Raw genomic sequence first — 22090 nt, 5'->3', positions numbered from 1 at the left:
CATCAACATTCAGATGAGTTATGATTACAGATATCTGAATTCAATGGGAAAAAGCTCAACATTAGCCTATCAAACAACAAGAGCTGTCTTGTATTGAGGGAAAAAAAAAGCTAAATTTTCAAATTTCAAGAGTGAATAATTGTGTTTGAAAATTAGAATATCAACTTGCATCTCTTTGCTTTACAGAGATGATGATGGTTTTCTTGTTTATAACTCCAAAGATTTGTAGAACTTGAGTTAATAAAAGCGTCTCAAGCATGCGCAGAAAGGAAAAATGAGAAGGGTTGGATCTTTGAATCAGGATAATGATACATGTTTTTGAGTGGACGTCCAGTGGAACCTTATTATATTGCACCAAATGATTATTTAATTCTAAGTCAATTCATATATTGGGCAATTTTATTCCACTCTAAATTCAATAAAGCAAAGCCCACATCTAACAAATGGGAGCCAGCCGAAATAAAAGTTCAAAAAGTTTGCTACTTTCTTCCTTTTGCTTTCTTCAAAAAGTTGCATCCCTCCCCTCCCCCACTTTGGATGGTCTTTCCACCCCCACCTCCTTGACTTTCCTTCTCTCTTCCACATTCCTACTTCTATCCCTTTCTGCATCTATATTATTGTGGAAGCATCTATATTATGCTCCACAATACGGTTTGTTTTAATAGCTATATTGTTTTAGTTTAGTCGGATGGTAATGTATTTAAATAAATTTAAGAGATTTCAAGTTATATCCTTTTAATTTTCAATTTTTATTTTTTTAAAAAAAATATTTGTTTTTAATAATGCTATATTCTAATAGTAGGAAGTGAAAAGTAAAATAATTAATTTTTTATAATTTATTATTTTAATTTTTAAATATTGATATTTTGATGGAGTACAAAATATTAAATACTAAATTAAAAATTTTTGCTGAACAGTACTTTAATGTCCCATTATTTTTTTAACATGCATAGTCTTATAAAAATAAATTTATGTATATTTTAAGGTAAATTAGTCTTTTTTTTTTACTCATGTTTTTATATTTAATTTTTGAGAAATTAAATAAATCATATTATCAAGTTGTTTTTAAATTGATGATTTTTTATTTGTACGGGACATTTAATAGGTTATATAAGAAAATTAATAACGATGATTGTAATCTAAAGAAAACTTCTTCATCACCTTTATCCTAATTGATCACCTATAGAGCTTGTGGTTTTCACTTTTTAACTCAAACTAAGAAAGCTTAATCCAGTTGAAGATTTGAATTCTAACAGATGAAACTTCTTTAGCGTTGCTTTTAATTTGAAAACACAGGCCAATTGGGAAAGAATCATATGAACCAAAAGGACACTCTAATAAAGCATCCAAGAAGAAAAAGAATATATAATCAAAGATTATGAAAGAAAAAATTAAACTCAGTCGATTGTTTCAACAATATTGGAAAGGAGCCATCATAGAGAAACGAGAATTGAAACGACTACCACACCCATAGTCAATAGATGCCACATACAACTCATAGGAAAATGGACAACCAACAACAAACTCTAAATAAGTAAATCACGACTAAAAGTGAGGAGGAGCTGACAAAATGAAAGTAAGAGCTCATCTTTCGGATCGGGCCGACTACCTCACTTGGAATCATGAAAAGCAACACGCAATCCATCTTAAGAGCTGAGTCATCGCTACCTTTCAACTCACTAAACAAAAATCATCGAAGCGACACGGTATAAGAACCGATAATCTAAAAAGAAAAAAGCGGCATGAGTTGAAAATCGACAATTAAAAAAAAAAGAAAACCATTGAAAAAAAAAATAGTCCAGTTTTCCCTTCAAACACTACTGCAAAAATAAGTAAAAAAAATTATGAATTAATTTGAAGAAAGGACGAGACTCGCACCAGTTATGAATTAATTTAGAGAAATGACAAGACTGGCACCTGAAGTCTCTAGAACAAAACACTAAATTCATAAAGTTTATGCTTTAAATTTATATTATATCTCAATTTAATAAAAAAAATCTTTTATTTTTCTATTAAAGATAAAGTATCTCATCTCATCTCGTCTCAAGAGTTAGACGTTAAATTGAATATTTACAAATAAAATTGAATTTATATTAGATATAACTATTTAACAATGAAAATTAATGCAATTTAAAGATAGCAACAGGGTAGGCGAAAATTAAAGGTTGGGGCGGAAGGTTTCACGGGCAAAGTAGGAATTTTCCTGCACAGAATTTTTTTTCTTTTCATTTTATTTTTATTATTTATTTATTAAAAAAATTATATATTAAAATATAAATGTTAAATATAATATTAATAATTGATATTTTTATTAAAAATTATATTATTAATTTATAAATAAATTATTGAATGCTATTGATTCTATTAGCTGATATACTAAATCAAATATAACTATCTACAGATATATACTACTGAAGATTTCATATTTACGTGACAAAAAATTTAAATTTATTAAAATGACGTCCTATAATTTACCTAATTTATATTACTTAAGTATTAATAATAAAAATAAATAAATAATTATTGAAACGGGTTGAGGGAAAATCCAATCAAAGAAGAATTGGAAAACAATTAATCAGGTTCCGATCAAAATGGAATGGACTAAGAATAATTATCATCCCTAATTTGCCCACTTGGGGGAAGGTATTTGCTTTTGTTTCTTTTGAATTGCCGCTTTATGCCTTTGGTTGGTTTTTATTGTTAAAAAAAAAAAAACCAGTGCAGTACAAGTGCAGTACATCTATGATTAGCATTATATAAATTTTAAATTAGCACTAAATTAATTTATTTTTTTAATACCATAAATTAAACAAATACATCCAAAAACAATAATAATAATAAAGCTTTTTTTTAAAAAATAAATTTATTTTTTATGAGTTGGAGTGAGGATTGTTTTAGGAAGTTGGTCCAATGAATAAATGCAGCGAGATTTGGTTGATTAGTTATGGAGATTCTTTAGAAACAAACGCTATTTCCTCTGGAAAGATAAAAACCAGAGCACAATAAAGCCTTGATAGTTGGTGCTCAAGCATATGTGTCCATTGCCTTTTTCCTTTGTATAACCAAACACAAGCCGACGAGACACGCTTTAATGTCTACATGGACATGTTCTAGGCATGCTATTGGTCCTCCCTAACCCATAGCACGTGTCTTCTAATATAATTACACTTCTGCCACTCAAAGAATCTCTCCCCCAAACTCAAGGAGTCCGTTACACCACCGATTTTTATTTAATCAAACCAAACCCACTTAAAATTCCTGACTCCGAATCATGCTATAATACTGAAACCCACTTTCTCGCCTCCCTCTCTGGATTCCTCTGTTCGGTATAAAATCTTCTCCTTCTCCTCTCGTTGCCATGTGTAGCTTCGGATTCTATATTAACCATGACCAACGTTCCAAGGTCTCTTAGATACTCTTCTCTCTCCCTCTTCAAGCAAGCCATAACTGCAGATCCTTGGCCTTTTTCCATCCTCTTCTTCTAAATTTTAATTTCTGTAGTCATCGATCCTTGATTATAATGGGTAGTGGAGAGAAAAATCTAAGGAACTTTCACTTACACTTGCCTCATCTTCACCATGGGAATAACAAGAAGCAAGCGAGAGACGTGCCGAAAGGCTGTTTGGCAATCAAGGTGGGTCAGGGAGAGGAGCAGCAGAGATTTGTGGTGCCTGTGATGTACTTCAATCACCCACTGTTCTTGCAATTACTGAAGGAAGCTGAAGAAGAATATGGGTTTGATCAGAAGGGTACGATCACCATCCCTTGCCACGTAGAGGAGTTTAGGTACGTTCAGGGCATGATTGATAAGGAAAGGTCCCTTCATCACCACCATCACGTTGGGTGTTTCAGGGTTTGAATTTGACTCCATATCGTCGAAGATTGTGAGGGTTGCGGTGCCAAACAGGCCTGTACCTCGCGAAAGAAACAGGTTTTTTGATGGATCAAATCTCTTCATTTTTTTTGGGGGGGATGTGTAAATTTGGGGTCCGTTTAGGGTTTTGTTTATGTTTCTTATTAGAGCTTGATGGTTGGCCTCTGGGAGTCGATCACCCATGTCTGATGATGAAGACAAAAAATTACCTTGCAATTGTATTTGATATTTGTTATTTTGTTAGGAAACGTTATGGAAAAAGCTATTCTCTTCTTTTTTTTTCTTTCTCTTTCCTAGGAAAAGAAAATTTAATGGCAATGGCATCTTTAGTACAACATTGAGAGTGAGAGAATGGACAAGGCTAATCAATGGTAGGACCATGGCTGTTGCTTTTAGGATTTCAAAATTTGGCCTAACTAATTATTTTAAACAATCCCCATTTTTTCTGTTACAAGAATCACGGAAAATTTGATTTTTTAATCTTAAAAAATCACATTTGATACGATAAAACCTGTTATGATTTCTTCTCTTTTCTTAATTACGTTTATCCTTTCAAAAAAATCACTATTTATTTTAACTAACTTCATAATCACACCATTTAAAAATACTAATTAGTCTTTGTCTATTTTGAAAAATATTTTGGATATGTTTTAACACTAAAATTAAAACAGTTTTTAATTAGCTTTTACAATATCTCAACAACTTTAATTTCAAAATCACAATTAGTTAATTTATGTAATTTCAAAATTACAATATTTTTTATTTCAAAAATAATTAAAATTAATTTAATATAATACCAAAGTCATTGAAGAAAGGCAAGGGAAAAGGGCCTATGAAAAATAGAACCACAATTGTAGATGGAGCATGGAGTGATGGACCATCTAAAATACTTAGAATGAATTTAAATAAATTCTTATAAATTTATTTATCAAAAATAAATTATTGAATTGAAACTTTGTGTAGTTTTTTATTTCATAGCCACGGAAAGAGACGGAACAGCAATCCAAGGTTGCAGTTGCTGTTTGGACCCCATTAGCAAAGAATTGGGTAGGTGAAGTAGAAAATAACGTTTCAAGTCATACTCCATTCAAACTCCACTCAGATAATGACAAGGTAGAGTAAATAAACATTGCTTTAGAAATCTTTAATCAGGTTTTATTATCTTCTTTTAAATGGTAAATTTTCCATTATTATTAGAAATTAATTAAATTTAAGATTTTTTATTCCCTTTTATCTTTTTATTTGAGTGTAAACTTAGAGAATTAACAATCAAAAGTTTTAGTAATAAAATTAATTCCAACCTTAACAAAAAGCACATATACTATGTATTAATTCATAAATAAAAATGATTTACTAAGACATAAGCATAGAATTATACTAAAACATTAGAGAGTTTAACTCCTTACTTCTTCTGGATTCATTACACACTCGGGCAAGGGAGATGGATACCTACTTCGATCATGGCAATAAGAATACGTCATATGTTTCGACCTAAATTTTTTCATTCTTGTCCTTTCCTCAATCGTTAAACCTTTATAACTTAAACCCAACTCAAATTCACCATCACACTTGGGTGGTTTATGGCTCGGATCGACAGAGCATCCCTGCAAAACAAAATTTGAATAGTTGGCGACAAAGGGGGCGTATGTGTAATCAATCGGCGCAGTTGCCCAACTAGAACCATCCCATATCGTGGCATACAAAGACATAGGCTTAGAAGGAAAATCTCCACCCATTGCATCAACCCTTTGCATCTCTCTAATTGGGATATTGTCAACATAAAACACAATCCATTTATGAGTCCAAAGGATACCATAATCATGGAAATCTTGGGTTGGATCGAACCAAAGGTTGTACCTTTCTTCACGTCCCCTATTTATGCTTCCGTTTCCATAGACATTTGTTTGGACAATCCACTGTTGGCCTTCAATGTTGCCCAAAAACTCAAAGTCTAGCTCATCATGAGAGGAAGTTTCGTACATGTTTACGTTTGATGTGTAAAAGGTGGTTACAACTCCAGCAGTGTAGCCTGCTTGGAGTTTAATGGAAGCACTAAAATATGCATGGAGATAAACTTTCTGCGAGATGAACCCAGAACCTGTACTTCTATCAATGGAGATTTGGACCGACTTCCCTTCGTTGTCGAGGAAAACGACATGGTCGTTTCCAAATAAACGTGAGAATGATTTGGTGAAAGTTGAGGTAGGGTAATCTTTTGATGAGAAAAGAGCGTAAACACAAGTGAGTAATGCCATGCACGTAATAATAAAAAACCCTACTCTTGAAATCGCCATTTTTTTTTTCATCTTTCTCTCCAATTAGCTCCAAACTAAATCAGACATGCAATTAGAGGCTGAGGTGTATGCCTGCCTCGCCACAGTGATAGGGTATTTAAAGTGACAACATGTGATAATGATATTATAGGAAGTTTTCCATAAAAACAGAAATTACAATGTTGAATTCAGTTGTCATGGAAAAATCTTCCTAATTACAACCTCTTTGGCATTTATAATGGATATCTACCATGCACTCTCTTGGAAGTCATCACGCCCTTAGATTGGTATGAACCCAAGGCCATGCATGCGTATTTTCACAACTCTATTTGCCAGGTTTTCATATATATGGAATGCTATCTTCCTGTATAGAGTTTCAAATAATTAATACAATCGGATCTATATTATTAATGTGTATAATTTATTTGGATACTACTACATCTCTAATTTAAAATTAAATAATTTAGAGGCAATGCAAGTATCATAAAATAACATAATAGATGAAAAAAAATCTATTATATGAATTTATCCCTAATGCTTAAATAGGAAGGAAATGCAAAATTGTAGTGGCAAGACTAGCGTAGAAATGATGAATGACAAATTCCTCATTAAGCATAAAACAATATTATATTATATTTATATTGTGAGTGTATCACTGTCTGAGCAGACCAAAAGCTCCTGAAACCGTCCAACCACTTTTAAAAATGATTTTAAGTGTTATTCTTTCAAAAGTTACTCCAACCCCATCTCATTCCTCCCTACAAAATGGTCCCCTCAAATCCCAATCATTCATTACCACTCCAAAATATAAAAAATAAAAGCTACAGAATTCATCACTGCTCTACACGCTGTACTTAATTTTCTTTTGGATGGTGTTCATAATTATTTTTTTTCTATATTGAAATTTTTTGAAAAAGAAAGGAAGCCTACCCTATTTAAATACTTAATTCACAAATTAGTATAACAATTAGTTGCTTTCTCTTCTACTAACCTTATCCTAAATGTCGTTCAAAAAGAAAAATTTTGTCCCATGAAATGTAATTGTGAAACATCAATGTTATTATTTTTTTAAATAAGGGAGAGTCATGGAAGAAGATTCAAAGGCATGAGCAAATTACTTTGACAAATATAAGTTGAGGGAAATACTTGCATGCACTTAGTTTATAAATAAATAAATTATATCATAAAAAATAAATAAAACTCACTTATTTATATTTTATAAATATTTAATTTATAATAAATTTAATTTACTTAAAGAATTTTATAAAGCCACTATTTTATTGGGCTCGACCACCACAATTCACTTTTAATGTTTTAAGTAGCGGGACTCTCAACTTGCAACTACAACCCAGAGCTTCATGATGATCCGTCACGGAGTCGCTCTCTTAATTTTCATATGGACTTCCTAATTTAACGGGGAAAAAAAACCCAGGAATTGCTCAGTTGATCTCTGACCCTTCCAACAATAATACAAGATCAATCCCACACCATTCATTTACCAGCCAAAAAAAGACCAGTGGCCCATTAAACAGCCATCAGTTTGGTTGCACTAGACATGATCACAGTTCGATTTGGACCGTGAATGAAACTGATCAAATTTAAAATCAAAACGAACAACTAGTTTTAATTTCTAAACTGAATTGGAATTTTAAATTAAAAATGTCAGTTTCAATTCTCTTTTCTGTAAACCAAAATTAAAATAAGATCGAAACCAATCAATTTAAACTGACAGTTCAATTTAATTTTAATTTAATTTTTTACTTTTTAAATAAATTATTTTAATAAATTAAATTATTTAAAATTAATGCATAAAAATTTAAATTATTAAATAATTATATTTAAATTTATTTTTAATTTATAAAAAATATTATTTACATTTAAATATAATATTATTTTATTTCTATATTATATGTATATTATTTTATATATATATATATATTTTATAATTTACTTATTTAATAAAATATATATTTAATAATATTTAAATTTTATATTTTTTTACATTTTATTTAAATTTTTTATTCAAATTAAAATCGAATTAACAATTTATAATTTGTATTTAATTGAAACCAAAACTGAAATCATAAAAAATCAAAATTATAACCATTTTAAAAAAGTCAAAACCGTCTGAAACCATTTTGAATCAAATCTGTTTCAATTCAATTCAAAAAAATAAATCAAACCGCCAGATCCAAACCGTAACTGGCCCATGGCCATGTCTAGGTTGGACCAACTGCTCTAATTCCAGAAATCACACAATGCGTAAGGCACCACTAACTGTTTAGCTAAAGGGCAAAAAAAAATCAAAAGGAATGGCCCCCACATGATAGGATGGTAGCAATATATATGAATTTAATTTTTAAACCAATTTCTGTTTTAACATCTGTTGTCGGACCATTTCTTTTCCCAGATAAATGAAGCAGTAACTCAGTCCTCCCGTAGGTTCCAAAAAATTGGGAATTTCGCCACAATCTCAGCCGACTTACTATTATATTCACTTATCCACATTTTTCTGTACCCCAACCCTTTCAAAAAAACAAAAAAAAAAATCCTAAAATCCTCCAATTTTCCTATAATTTTGGAAAAAAAAATATAAAAAAAAAATTTAAGAAAAGGCCATATGTAAAAAACCTAAAACCTAAAACCTAAAACCTAATGATGTCTTGTATTTGAGCTACGAAGGGTCACACCATGTAAAAATTTTGTATAGCCAAGTAAACTAAGCTTTCCATCCGAGTTTCTGATCCAATCTTTGATGAATGAATAAGCTGAAGGGCCAACATTCAATTCCTGCAGTAATGATAGACTTGAGATGATATTCATAGAGAAATAAATAAGCATATGATAATCCTAACAGCCATAATTGTACATACTCGTGCCAGTTCTTCAAGAGAGATGACTCTGTTACCCTCCCGTTCAAAATGCTCAAAAGCTGTGGAGGCCATTTGCTCCCACCCCTCAAGTGCCTCTAATTGATACGTGCTGATTGTAGCTGCACAAAACTCATCAAAATACATCTTCCTATAAGCAAGCGACTCCATCTGCCCAAAAATAAAATATGGAATCCACAACACAGTTAGTACATGACAAAAATCAAATATTTGGTGTGAAAAAAAAAAGAAAGAAAGAAAAATAGGCAGTACCCTGTACAACACTTCAAATTACATCTCTAAGCACCAATTTTCACATTAGTAAATATCATACAAAGTACAGAAGATGACAACAGTTTTCCTTTTCTCTTTAAAAAAAATTATGAACATAAAACTGACATTTTCATCTTAGCCAGAAGATTTTCCAAGTTTCAAACTATTATAATACGTGAAGGAAATCTCAGTTTAAGGCAGCTAAACAATAGCATATCAATCAGCAAACTTAAAATTCCAAACAAATCAGAAGCAATTCCAACTTAAAAATTTTTTACTACAGATATGTGAAAGCTAATCATAATAAAACTCTATAACAATTAACAGACCATACCGCAGTAAGAAGTTCAGGAACCCTCGACTCTCTCATGGCATCAGTAGCATGACGAGCTAGAGCCTGCAAAAGATAGCATTTTTGTTAAATAAGGGATAATCTCATTCAATAACAAAACCATAAACCACTTCAGAACTAAATTAATTAGAAAAGAAACAATAAGCAACCATTCTAAAGTTGTCAAGTGAGACACTCCCATCCCGATTTGGTTCCAACAGCTTGAATTGAGCTCTAAGATAAACAAGTTCATCCTCAGTCAACGCTTTTGAAAGAGCCTACAATTAAAAGAGAATCAAGAAAACCATGAGCTCAAATGTAAAGGAGAAAGTTTTTCTTCACTCTCACTGGAAATCTTTATCTCCTTGTTTGAACTAAAAGATTTCAGATTCAACTCAATTCAATTCTTTTCTATCAATTTTGTTATTGGGAAAAGAAAATTTCATTGTTTTTAACTTACGAAATTTTCATTTTTAAAGAAAATAAAATCATACAAGATTTTGTAAGAATTCATTTGAGTTATTTTCTTGCAAAATGAATCATGCCAAACGAAAGATATCTGAATTTGCAAGATATTAATCTAATGAAAGGAACTTTAATTCCATGGATTCCATTATAGTCAGCAATTATGAACTAGAAAATGTGTTATGAAAATACAATAAACATGTTAATAGTTCTTTGTTCACAGAATTTTTAACACCTTAACAAAGTCATGATACACATAGCTTTGTATCAGGACTGACAATATCATAAAAAATAAGCATCTATTGAAACAGTAACTACCAATTTCCTACCATCAACTCTCATAAGCATGCCTGTACTTGATGGTTGTAATGATAAAAGGTTCTACAAGGTAACACCTATTTAAAAAATTACCAAGTAAATTTATTTTGATAATAATTGCAGTAAAATTTTTTGGATAATTATTGCAGTTATTATATGCCAAATATTTTTAGTATTCTCAAGGTTAAAAGTACAGACTAATACAAAGCAGGTTCCAATTAAAAAAGTTCTTTTAGAAGCTCGGAAAAGAGTACCTTTAGTGCTGCACGTTTGAAAGGTGTAGCATGCAGGTAGGCCTTTACTAGTTTATAGATCAATATGTCTAGCGGTATAGGGCGGTTATCATCTCGCAACCATGGGTGATCTGGAATAAGTTTTCATTAGCTAAAAGAACGAAAAAGTAAGAAATATAACACGGAGATCTGCATAGTCAAGAAGCATCAAATGTTACACATAGGAGTAGTTATGAATTACATGCATTCCTTCACAAGACTTGCTTGACAAAGAAGAATGCCCATATAATGCTAAAAGAAAAAGCAAAACCATGTATGTGTATTCCTTATCAGTATGTTAAGCATTTTCACAAAGCTGTTCAGGAATTACTGACTTACTTAGAGCTTGGACAGCAGTCATTCTTTTCCTGTAATCTTTGTTCAGGAGCCTCTTCACAAAGTCCTTGGCCTCTGGAGTGACAGAAGGCCAGGGTATATCATCAAAGTTGGGATCAGATCTCAGCACTGAACGAAAAATTCCTGATTCTGTCCGTGCCCAAAAAGGCCGGCTTCCACATAATAAAATATAGGAAATAATGCCAATGCTCCATATATCTGCCTCCAGACTGTAAGATCTATGCAGGACTTCAGGTGCAACATAGTATGCACTTCCAACAATATCATTAAGTCTTTCATCTGCAAACAAATTTTTCTAACTAATATGATTTTAAGAAAATTCATGGTACCAAATGCAGTTCAATCTCATTAATTGATAGGCCTTGTACTTTTACAACTGTATAGGCGGCCAACATTGACATTGTTCATAATTTAGTTTCCATAACATAAATGCCAAACTGATGCAATGTTGAGGTAGTGCTCCTATTTTGCAAGTCATATGAACACATTTTGAAAAAATTTAACTGAGAGGTAAGGAACAAGGTAATTATGACAAGAAATGGAAGACATTGTCCCACCTAACTTCTATCTTATGACTAAAAAGATATAGAGATATATAAGACATTTCATCAATTTTACCTGGCCGAATAAAGTCAGAAAGACCAAAATCAATAAGCTTCATATCAGCATCATCTCCCCCAGAAGTGAAAAGAAAATTCTGCAAAATAAAACAGGCAACAAAGTATAAAAACTGAATCATCATAGAATGAGAGAATATACACAATAAGTACACCCCCAAAAGAGGGGAAATTATGTAATGAATAAACTGTATGTGCAAAAGATTCATCCTGATTATTGATCCTAGTGGGATCCATATGGGACAATAAGTAACGGTTGAAAAAATCTGTCATGTACAATAAATGTGAGGTAAAAAGCTCCCAAAAGACATGGAGACAGAGCTGAATGCTACGTGGGAAGAAAAAAAACCTCTGGCTTCAAATCGCGATGTACAACGCCTTGAAGATGACAAAATGACACCACTGACAGGATTTGCACAACTATTACTTTTGCATCTTCCTCATTATACCTTCCTCCTCTGCAGTAGAAGAAAATCTTGTACATTAATAACATGCAATCTTTTAAAGTCCAGAGGATCTGGATTGCTTATGCAAATTTTGTGCTTCCAATATGGGGCTGAGCTGCTGAGGCAAGCCAAGAAAACATATGATGTCACATATACCAAGGAAAGTGTTCATTACCTTGCTAAAATTCTGTCCAAAAGCTCGCCACCCTCACACAATCTGATGAAAAAAAAATTATAAAACAGAGCTTAAGTTATAAAGAGGGATCAAAAGAAATTGTATAACAATACATGTGAAAGTCTCTAACTCTAGGAATCAAAATTCCATAAAGTTACCAGCTTTTTTTTTTTTAAAAAAAAAAAAGGAGAAAATAATAACAAATGCTAAATTTTGTTTCCTCATATGAACGGGAAAGAAAAAGGAAAAATAAGGAAAAAAGAGAGAGACGTACTCCATGACTATGTACACATTATTTGCATCCTCACATGCATCATAAAATTTGACCAGATGCTTATGCCCTGATAGTGCTTTCAATATTGTTACCTCCCTACGAACATCTTCAATTGATATTGCTGTTGTCATCTGCCACAAAGATATCACCAATACGCAGATATTACAGAACCAATGGTGCCACTAATAATAATTAAGAAGAAGCTAAAAATAAATTCAAGCACTATACTGGAAAAGTGATTATAACTCTGGCTATCAAGGATGAAAACACCTGTGAGCATAGCATAGAATTTAAATACACAAACTTGACTAATGAGGGTCAACTACCAGCACAGGTAAAAAATGAAATTAAGAGAATACGAGGGCACAGATTTGCTAATTACCAAATCATTTGAAGGCACAATGTTCTTTTGGTTTGGGCTACAAACAAGGCACAAAATCATCATTGTTGTTTTTTGTTTACTATTATTGAGAGAAACCAATCAAACAGTGTAATGGAATGTATTAGTCACTTCAAGTGATCTTTGGATCCACATGTAATTCCATTAAGTTGGGCAATAACTCGTAGAAAATCAGTTGTTTTGATCTGAAACGAATCAACTACCAGCCAATCAGTCAACCCAATCTCTTTTGATATTTATGATACTCAAATGTAATGCCTTGAATGTGCTTTGATACAGATTCTTAGAAACTTCTTCCATTTCTTAAAAATTCATTTTATATCTTCTCCAAATTTTCTTACTTCCCATTTAAGTGTTTTTGCTAAACAAATGACAATCCGATTAACGGAAATTTCAGATTAAAAATTAATTAACCCTAAATATCATCTTGCATCTTTTTATAAAAAAAAAGTATTTCCAAAAAAAAATCAAGATCTAGTCACTTGATGACAACTTGAAATATAAGTCTAAGTAGGACTTATGATGCCCTGCCCTAGAATGCAAATGCCATCGAACTATATCAAATCCCTTCTTTCTAAAATCATACTTATTGTGTAATTTTATTATTAATAACGAGGCTAAAAAAATATTGACCATATAATTATCAAATGCTGAAACAGTAAACACTAACTCAATAATCATCATTGATTCAAGCAGACCGACGTTGCCATTTCTCATAGATGAGCACCAGAGATATAGTTAGACTGATACACCTGTTATGTTATATAATGACAACAACTATGCCATGTATATTCTCCATGTTAATGTGATTTTTCCTAACTGACATAATTAATATTCAGAGTACTTTAACAAGAATATCTAATGGGTACATTCAGCAAAAAACTAATATTGATCTTAGTTTCTGGTTTCGAAATTTTGAAAGATACACAATTATGGGCAGGTGTTTATCTATTGTTGACTCCTGTTTTAATATTTTATTTTCTATGTAGATTCCACTTTCATGCTAGCCAATTGGAAATACAATAACATATCTACAATAGGATCCTATTTGTAGAATTAGAAGCCTTCACTCATACATCCCATACTCCACCACATACACCTATTGACGAAAAGTGGAAAGTTCCCATGCAACACCTTAACTCTCCTAAACTATACTTATCAAAGAATCTCTCATCATTAAAGGATGAACAAAATCTTACTATTTGCAATAAATATGAGGTTATATGTTTGCACAAAACCTTGAAAATATTGATGATCAAGTCAATGTCCTCAATAGACTCGGTCAAACTTTTGGGACAGTTGCAGGCTTGCTTATCATACCTTTCTGCTTTATAAACAAAAGGCTAAAACTAAAAGAAACAAAATACTCGACATAGAAGATCTAGAAGGCACCTAAGAGTATTCAGCATAGAGCAACATGAGTTCAGTCATACTGCAACGAGGCTTCAATTATATTCCAGGTTTATATGCAAGTTGTCCAAGTCAGATACTTTGTATCATTGTCAAATAAGACAACCACGCCTACATCCATTTGATCTTATAATAATACTCTCTTCAGTATGCTTCTCCATAAGCAGCATAAGTTTAATTGAACTTGCAACTGATTTTCAGAGCATTAAAAATACCGTTGCAACACATGGCAGGCATGAATTACACATACCTTTGCAAAAACTATTCTTTAAAAACTTACCATCACAAATGTGTTTCTATGTCCACCGCAACAAGGGCTACAGCAAAGTGACACAAACTTACGATTCCACTACAAGGACTTATATCTTTGCAAACCATTGACAGTATCTTTGCAACGTTACACAACAGCAAAGTAACATAACGGCATCAAGATCATTGATGTCTTTGCAAACCATTGACAGTATCTTGGGACAATTGACTATAGTTCTTACCAGTTACAAGAATTTATCACAGTGCATCTATTATTATGTAAAAACATTCAATGGGCACCAGTCAAATAATCAGTGACATAGGTCCTTACAAGGACATTAATATACCATCATATAACCTTCACTTGATTGCATGGTTACTTGTCATCATATTCATTCAAATTAAAGCACAGGTAAATAACAAGCAAATCATCTACTAACTAAAACCCGAGTCAAAAAGTGCTAGACCAGTAGCTACATTGTAAATGCGGCTAGAGAAGATCTACTACAATGAAGTTCACGTTTTAAGGGATTCATAAATTTTCTAATCTAAACATAAGAGGAAAAAATAATAAACAGAGCCTCGCAGATCAATTGAAAAGAACGGTGAGTAAAAACGATCGATTAAAGTAACAAATTGATAACATTGTACCTTGGCTTTCGATATGATCTTCACAGCGACAGTCTGATCTTTAAGCTCCCCTTTTTTCACTCTTGCGGAGCAAGTATGACCAAAATGTCCTCTTCCTACCTCCTTTCCCAGCTCGTACTTAGCCCCGAAGTTCTTGGCGTAACCGAAGCTCTTGTCCAGCGACTGCTGCTGCTGCTGCTCCGGCTCCGTGCCACCGTGCTCAGGAATTGGGCCTTCCTTGGGCTTCGCACCACCGAGACGCTTAGCCAGCGAAGCAGCTATGTGCTTCGCAGGCGATGGAGGAGGGAATGGCCGCCGGAAGAACCTCCTAGGCGTGGAGGCCCTCGCCGGGGACGGCGAGACACCTCCTGGAAGTGGACTAGCTGAAACGCCATGCGGATAAGGGCTTGGCCAGGGGCTCGGGTTGGAAGACCTGGCCGGCGTGTTCTTCACTGACTGCACGCCGACGGCTCCGTTACGCGGGGTCGCCGGTCGTGAGGGAGTCTGGTTGCGATCTCCGGTGGCGACTATGGTGGTTGTTGCGTCATTGTCGTTAGTTGGATTAGTCTTGCCGTAACACTGCCCCATCTTGCTATACTGATCCCGTGCTGTATGTAATCAGCACCCAGTCAAAGTCTACACATCGGACGGTGCTAAAACTTTTCTCACGGATCTGGTTATCATCGGAGAGAAAAACATATGAGAGACAAAGAAGAGAGAGAGAGAAAAAGATCTAAGTGAAGAAAACGATAAAAGAAGAGAATTAACGAGGGTATTGAGTCAGATGAAGTGGGAGACAGAGAGATGGGAGGAGAGAGACAACGGCCTGTTAAGAAACAGAGACGAGAAGGTCACACAGATAGAGGTAAAACGTAAGCAGCTGAAGAAATGTTTAGAGTTAAAATTGCACATCCTTAAACCACCGTTGGATTTGCGTAATCAAATATTGAACCCGTGGATTCGCAATCGGAGGGTCTCTGTTCTCCTAATTAAGAGATACCAAAAATGGGGTGAAGTATATGATTGCAACTCTGAAGTGTATACGAATACCAGGCCTCTCTCTATCTACAACTGATTTTTATTTTTCTCCCCCCGCAGTCAACATTGTATCCGAATACGAGTTCCTTTTGTTTTTTTGTCTTTTGCTTCTTCTTTGTTTTTGCCCTTTTTCTAATTATTATTTAAAAAAAAAAACGATTTTAGGAAAGAACTAAGGGAGCTAAATCTTATTCCCCGGTGCACCATTGAAGCCGTGCAATATCAATATGAAACGTGTCTAAAGCTGCAGGGGCAGTTGACAATTTGAACAGAGAAGTACTACTGTAGTATATTAATGGAAGAGCAAGTGACACGCGGCGTCATCTAGAGCATGGTGAGTATGATAGATGATGGTGGGGAGAGTATTAAAAGGTAACCAGCAACAAGACTTAGCAGAATCTGAGGTGACGAAAATGCACATCACATACAGATCCGAAGCTTCCAAATAGACGGAAATTCAGTCGTCTGAGTTCGAGGTGGCAAAATCTCAGACGTCGAATATGATTTTTTCAATCTTCTGGATTTATGGTTCTCAGGCTTCTCACTTGACTTTTCAGAAATGGATAATAAATGGTGACGTAAGAGCCCTGCCCAACAAAGGAGAAGAAACAAAATTCACAAATTTGTATAAATTCTAAAATTCATTTAGCTTAAATTTTATATAAGGGAGAGTTTAGTATAATTTTATTTTGTATGTAAGATAAATTTTTTTTACTATAAAATTGAGAAAAATATTTTCTTAAAAATGCTATTTAGAAAATTAATATAATTTAATTTAATAATAATAAAATAACAAAATAACTTTTATTACAGTACCTAAAATGATAATTTAAAAAAAAAAAACACTCTTTAAACCTCAACTTCAATATCAAACAGCCATAAAATTAAAAATGGGTTGGTGGAAGCACGGGAAGTGCAGCGATTTAAGTCTCCAACAAATGCTAGTGGTAGGTCATTGTACAGCGTTCCCCACAGAATTTAAGGTGAATGACTGCGCTGTCTCTCTAGTCTCCTCCACATATTTTACGGTTTGCAAATATAACACACCCCCTCTCATCATTAGAACCGGGCCATATGCCCATTCTCGTTAGGCTTGACCTTTTTCCCTTGATTATTGATTTTATTAGGAAAAATTTTTAAATTATGTAATTCAAATCAAATTTAAATGAGACTATAGTTAAATCAAGACCAAAACTGAAATATAATCCTAGATCAATTCCACGTGCTTCTGTTCAAATCCTAGAGATTATTAAACAGAATTTTATATTTAGATGGAATTTATATTAAAAAAATTTAACCGTAGAATACTGTAAAATAATAAAATTATAAATTGTAAAGTAACATTAAAGTAATACTGAGTAGAATATTATGAGCTCTAAGTTCGATTTTGAAATGGTAAGGTTTTAACTTCTCATAAATTAAAATTTAAGGTTATTTAAGTTTGTGCATTAAATTAAATTATATTTTGAAAAAAATAAAACACTGAAAAACTAACGCAACTAGTTTTTCTAATTTTGATACCTTGACTCTGGCTAGTATGATTTCAATTATAAATTATAGTGATTTAATTATTAAGCAAATAATCATTGCTTTTATTGCGATGCTTTTTTAATCTTATCAAAATTTATTTGATAATTAATAAGGATGCAAAACTATTTACGAGTTTTATTTAGAAAAATTACTTCATGAACCAACAACATTTGTGAGTTGGATTCAGAAAATGCTAATCAATCCAACTTAACTATAATTACCTTTATTTGGTTTAAATTCTCGATTTTCTGGGTAAGTAAATTATTTTTCTTAATCTAAATAAAAGTAATTTTATAAATTTTCGGGAAATTAACTTTTAAAAAATTTAAAATTTTTTAGTTAATTTAATTCCAATCAAACAAGGTCTTACCTGCATTGCAATTTCTTAATCCACTAGAGCCACTTAATTTAATGGATTGAATCGTAATGTGCGGCCCTTGAAGCAAGACTAACCACTTAAAGCTCAGAGTATGCGAGTGACCTTTAAGTAGAAGGAAATCCAGCAAATCCACTTTAATAATTGAGATTTAAGTATCTTAAAACTCAATTCATGGGAGATGGCAACATGTTCTAATCTCAAATATCTCAATTAATTGCTAGTCTAATTCTTGTTACCATCTTGAGCTACTCGTTCAGATCCAGCCTGCAGCAGATCCTTGGAGTAACTTGAAAGGAACTCGTTGGTCATATAGCAAAAGAATTGCATGGGAAGAGAAATGGAGGAATTAGTACTTTATCCGTAATTGCCAAATTCTCTCCATTTGCCAACTCTTTTTAGTACAAAACGATGTGATGTTAGAAGTGTGGAAGATGATCCAACCCAAAAGCAAGCCCAATTCATCGGAGAGAAATGTTTCCGACGTCGAGATGATCAAATCCTAATACTAAGAATGTTGTGAGGCTGAGGCCCATTCCCATTTTTGTTAAATAAATTCTTATAGAAGATGGGTTCACAAAATCTCATAATTCCAAATGGATGGGTCATCATATTCGGCTTGGATATTGTTTATTGTTTAATTAACCGTCTCATTTATTTCAATGAAATAATTGAGTAGGAAAATATATTTCAATGGCTTATGTAAGCAGTGACCCAAAGGATAGGATATGCATCCAATCAATACATTAATATTTTTCTGATCCAAATAGATTTTGTCCAGATTGATAAAAAAATTGGGGGTTACTCCAATCTCTTAACATTATTTAATAGAGTAGGTCCTTAATGTCAAATTAATTTATTAAAACTTTATTGAGATATAAAATAATAAAAATTCACCATGTGCTACTCATGCTATTTTTTTATTTTAATTAATGTATTAATTAATCATAAATATGATTGATTGGCATTTTTGAATAGACCAGAAGTGAGTCTATTAAGCGAGTAACATTTTTTTAATAACTGGACCAAAGGAGAAAATGACAGAATGCTTGAATATAATGGTAGAATTGGCCACGTGCTGTGCATTATTAATGACGAGATTGGCACAGTTTTGTGTGGGGAGTTGTAAATTGCGTCATGAAAACAACAGAAAATTAAAGCTTTTTATTTATTTTATTTAATTAAAGCCATAATAGTTTCTTGGTGCCTTGTATTTAGTGGTGGAGCTACAAAATAATATTTAATAAAATATGAATCACTCTATCATTCAATATTTTTATATAAAATTAATAAAAAAAACACAATTTAACACGATGTAAACATTGGGTATATTCTTTATTCTAAATTGAAATTTTGATTAATCAATAAAATAAATATTTTCAGATTAACATAAAATTATATAAACTATTTAAATTTAATTTGCACTTATAATGAAAATTTTAAAGAGAAACAATTGTCTTATGTCGATGGAACCCGTGGGGGATTGGGCCCCGTTTAGCTTTTTTCCCCTCTGTATTATGTAATGTTGACGTTAATATTACGTGATAAAACGATAGTGTGTATTTTATTTTTTTCTCAAAAATATAAATAATTATTAAAAATACTATAAAAGGTCAAAAGTTAAATAAAAAACTCAAGGCCAAAATAGGAAAAGCATCTTCAGCAAACAATATAGAGATATCTAAGGTCAAAAAATTAAAAATTTCAAACCTAAAGACCAAAAACCTTAGTTATCCGCCTTCCGATGTGGACAAAATAATTTCAATCACTTTTTTCCTCTAGGCACTAAAGTAAACGGAAATAGAATAAAAACTATTATTCTTTTTAAATAAATAAAAAATATTTACAAAACACATAAAAACTAAAGAGTATACATCAATTACCGTCTATAAAAATAAAAAATCTTTAAATAAAAAAAAATTTAATAATTTAAATTCATACATATCACATGAATCGAAGACAACGAACCAAACACCTAAAAATAAAAATTAATATTCAATAATTAAGTAAGATCATCATTTCCATAATTAAAAAAGAATTATTAAATTGTTATTATAAGCAAGCGATAAAAGAGTATATTCGAAATTTTATTTTACTAAATCACTATTTATTTTTATTGAATTAAACGTTGAAAAATATAGATTTAATTAGTTAAAATGAAAGAAAATCATATAAAACAAGTAACACAACGCAAGCCACAAAATAAAACTACTTTGTTGTAAGTGTCGCTCACCAGAAAAATACAAAATTAAGAAACTATGTATACCCTTATCCAGACGGAGAAGCCACTCGTCTAAGGAAAATAGAGGTAGCCGCAAAGACCGATACAAGGAAGGCTTTTTATCTAAAAAAACATAACCACATAGAGAAAAGTTTTTATTTGATTAGCTGACAAATCAATTCAAAAATATAGACAACAACAAGGATTAAAGTTTCTTACTCCCCTGCCTGTACCCACTATCACTAGTAAAAAGCGAATTTTCAAAATTTATAAATACCTTGTATTAATTGGCTTTATTAAAAATAATAATTATATCTATTAATTAATTTATATTTATTCATTATTATCTATATATAATTCCATATAGTATACGAAATTACTATCACTATCACTAGCCCCACCACTTTAATCTCAAAATTTAAATTTTGTAATTTTTTTTTTACAACACCAGATTTCCATGAAGGCAAATTATACGTTTATTATTATTTATGTAATTTATGCTTTAACTTCTTAAGCTGCACGTAATGTAATATGAGGATCTATATTTTAATAATTGGAAAGCTTCTTTAACGCTCAACTGGGTTCTTAATTAAGATTTTGTCCCTTTCCTCAATCTTATTACTAAGATGAAAGTGTAATATACCATAGACAACTATGGGAATTTATTATTATTATTATTATTATTAAGAGGAGGATAGAAAATTATTATTTTAAATTAATATATGGCCCATAAAATAAAGCATATTACAGTAAAATAAACTCATAAATTTGATAAACAAAAATTTTAAAATAAGTAGGTCACATTAATTTAAAGAAAATAAAATCAATTAAATTAATTCAAAAATTAGAGATTAAAAATAAAAAAACAACGAATAAAATAAACTAAACGACATCAAAATAATTGAAAGTTAGACTATATCTAATAAATTAAATTTCTTTAAAAATATTTAGAGACATCAAGTAGAAACTCAAAAATCTTCAAAAACACTTAAAGACATCAAGCTCCATTGATCCAAAAGCAAAAACTATTCACAAACAAACCCTACCGACAAAAACAATTAACTACATCATTTGCACCGACGGAATCGTTAGTTACCAAAAAAAGAAAAAAATGTAAACTCAAAAAAAAAAAAGGACAGTTTTTCTATTCACAATCTCTCATACAAATTCAAGGTTGGAAAACAAACTATACTAACAAAAAATCATGAGCAATTGACCCAAGATCGTGCAGGAGAAGAAGAAAAAAAGAAAAGAAAAGTATAGGAATGATGAATTAACATGTGGGTGGTCCCACTATCTTTGTGTTTTAGCCAAGTTTTTTTGGTTTGATTGATGTTATGTATCATAGGTTTGATGTAAAGATAGACATTGATTGATATTCATCTATTTTTTAAAGTTTTTTCCCTGAATTTTAAATACGAGGTATTTATCTTTATCTTTAAAAAAGGGGAAAAAGAAGTGGCTGAACGGAAATTATTGAAAATGCTTATTGTATGTCAATTTGGCTATTATAGTTGTTGTTTTTTATTTATTGTTTTTTTTGGGCATGACCAGTCAGCTTCCGTTATTGATGAGTGGAAAGTAATCAGGGACCAGTTATGGAGAGAAGCTATTTCATTTTTCTTAATAAAATTAGGACAAGATTGTAGAAGAAAACCTAGGTATATAGAAATGAATTAACATATAATATT

General features: G+C 31.8%; 3 protein-coding genes across 4 annotated transcripts; 1 reads left to right on the top strand and 2 right to left on the bottom strand.

The window, feature by feature from the left end:
• Positions 1-3413: 3413 nt before the first annotated feature.
• LOC110620689 (auxin-responsive protein SAUR32) lies at positions 3414-4155 on the top strand. The gene has a single exon (XM_021764512.2). The coding sequence runs from the start codon at positions 3521-3523 to the stop codon at positions 3857-3859; it is 339 nt and encodes a 112-aa protein (XP_021620204.1). The 5' UTR covers positions 3414-3520; the 3' UTR covers positions 3860-4155.
• Positions 4156-5268: 1113 nt separating this feature from the next.
• Positions 5269-6257, bottom strand: LOC110610919 (probable xyloglucan endotransglucosylase/hydrolase protein 28). Its single transcript, XM_021751001.2, has one exon. It carries the CDS (start codon positions 6178-6180, stop codon positions 5269-5271), a length of 912 nt encoding a protein of 303 aa, XP_021606693.2. The 5' UTR covers positions 6181-6257.
• Positions 6258-8479: 2222 nt separating this feature from the next.
• On the bottom strand, positions 8480-16333 carry LOC110614154 (CDPK-related kinase 3). 2 transcript variants are annotated; one of them, XM_021755649.2, is made up of 11 exons: positions 15256-16330; positions 12546-12676; positions 12272-12313; positions 12000-12108; positions 11652-11730; positions 11016-11312; positions 10659-10768; positions 9792-9899; positions 9625-9687; positions 9021-9188; positions 8480-8937 (listed from the first exon to the last, which is right to left on the bottom strand). In XM_021755649.2, the coding sequence occupies exons 1-11, from the start codon at positions 15820-15822 to the stop codon at positions 8800-8802; spliced, it is 1812 nt and encodes a 603-aa protein (XP_021611341.1). In that variant the 5' UTR covers positions 15823-16330; the 3' UTR covers positions 8480-8799. The 2 variants fall into 2 exon arrangements, with proteins under 2 accessions (XP_021611341.1, XP_043804696.1); XM_043948761.1 differs by lacking the exon at positions 9792-9899 and having other exon boundaries at positions 15256-16333.
• Positions 16334-22090: the final 5757 nt, after the last annotated feature.

The sequence above is a fragment of the Manihot esculenta genome, chromosome 1 (assembly GCF_001659605.2).
Source record: "Manihot esculenta cultivar AM560-2 chromosome 1, M.esculenta_v8, whole genome shotgun sequence".
Classification (NCBI taxonomy): domain Eukaryota; kingdom Viridiplantae; phylum Streptophyta; class Magnoliopsida; order Malpighiales; family Euphorbiaceae; genus Manihot; species Manihot esculenta.
This window is presented reverse-complemented; position numbering and strand designations above follow the sequence as displayed.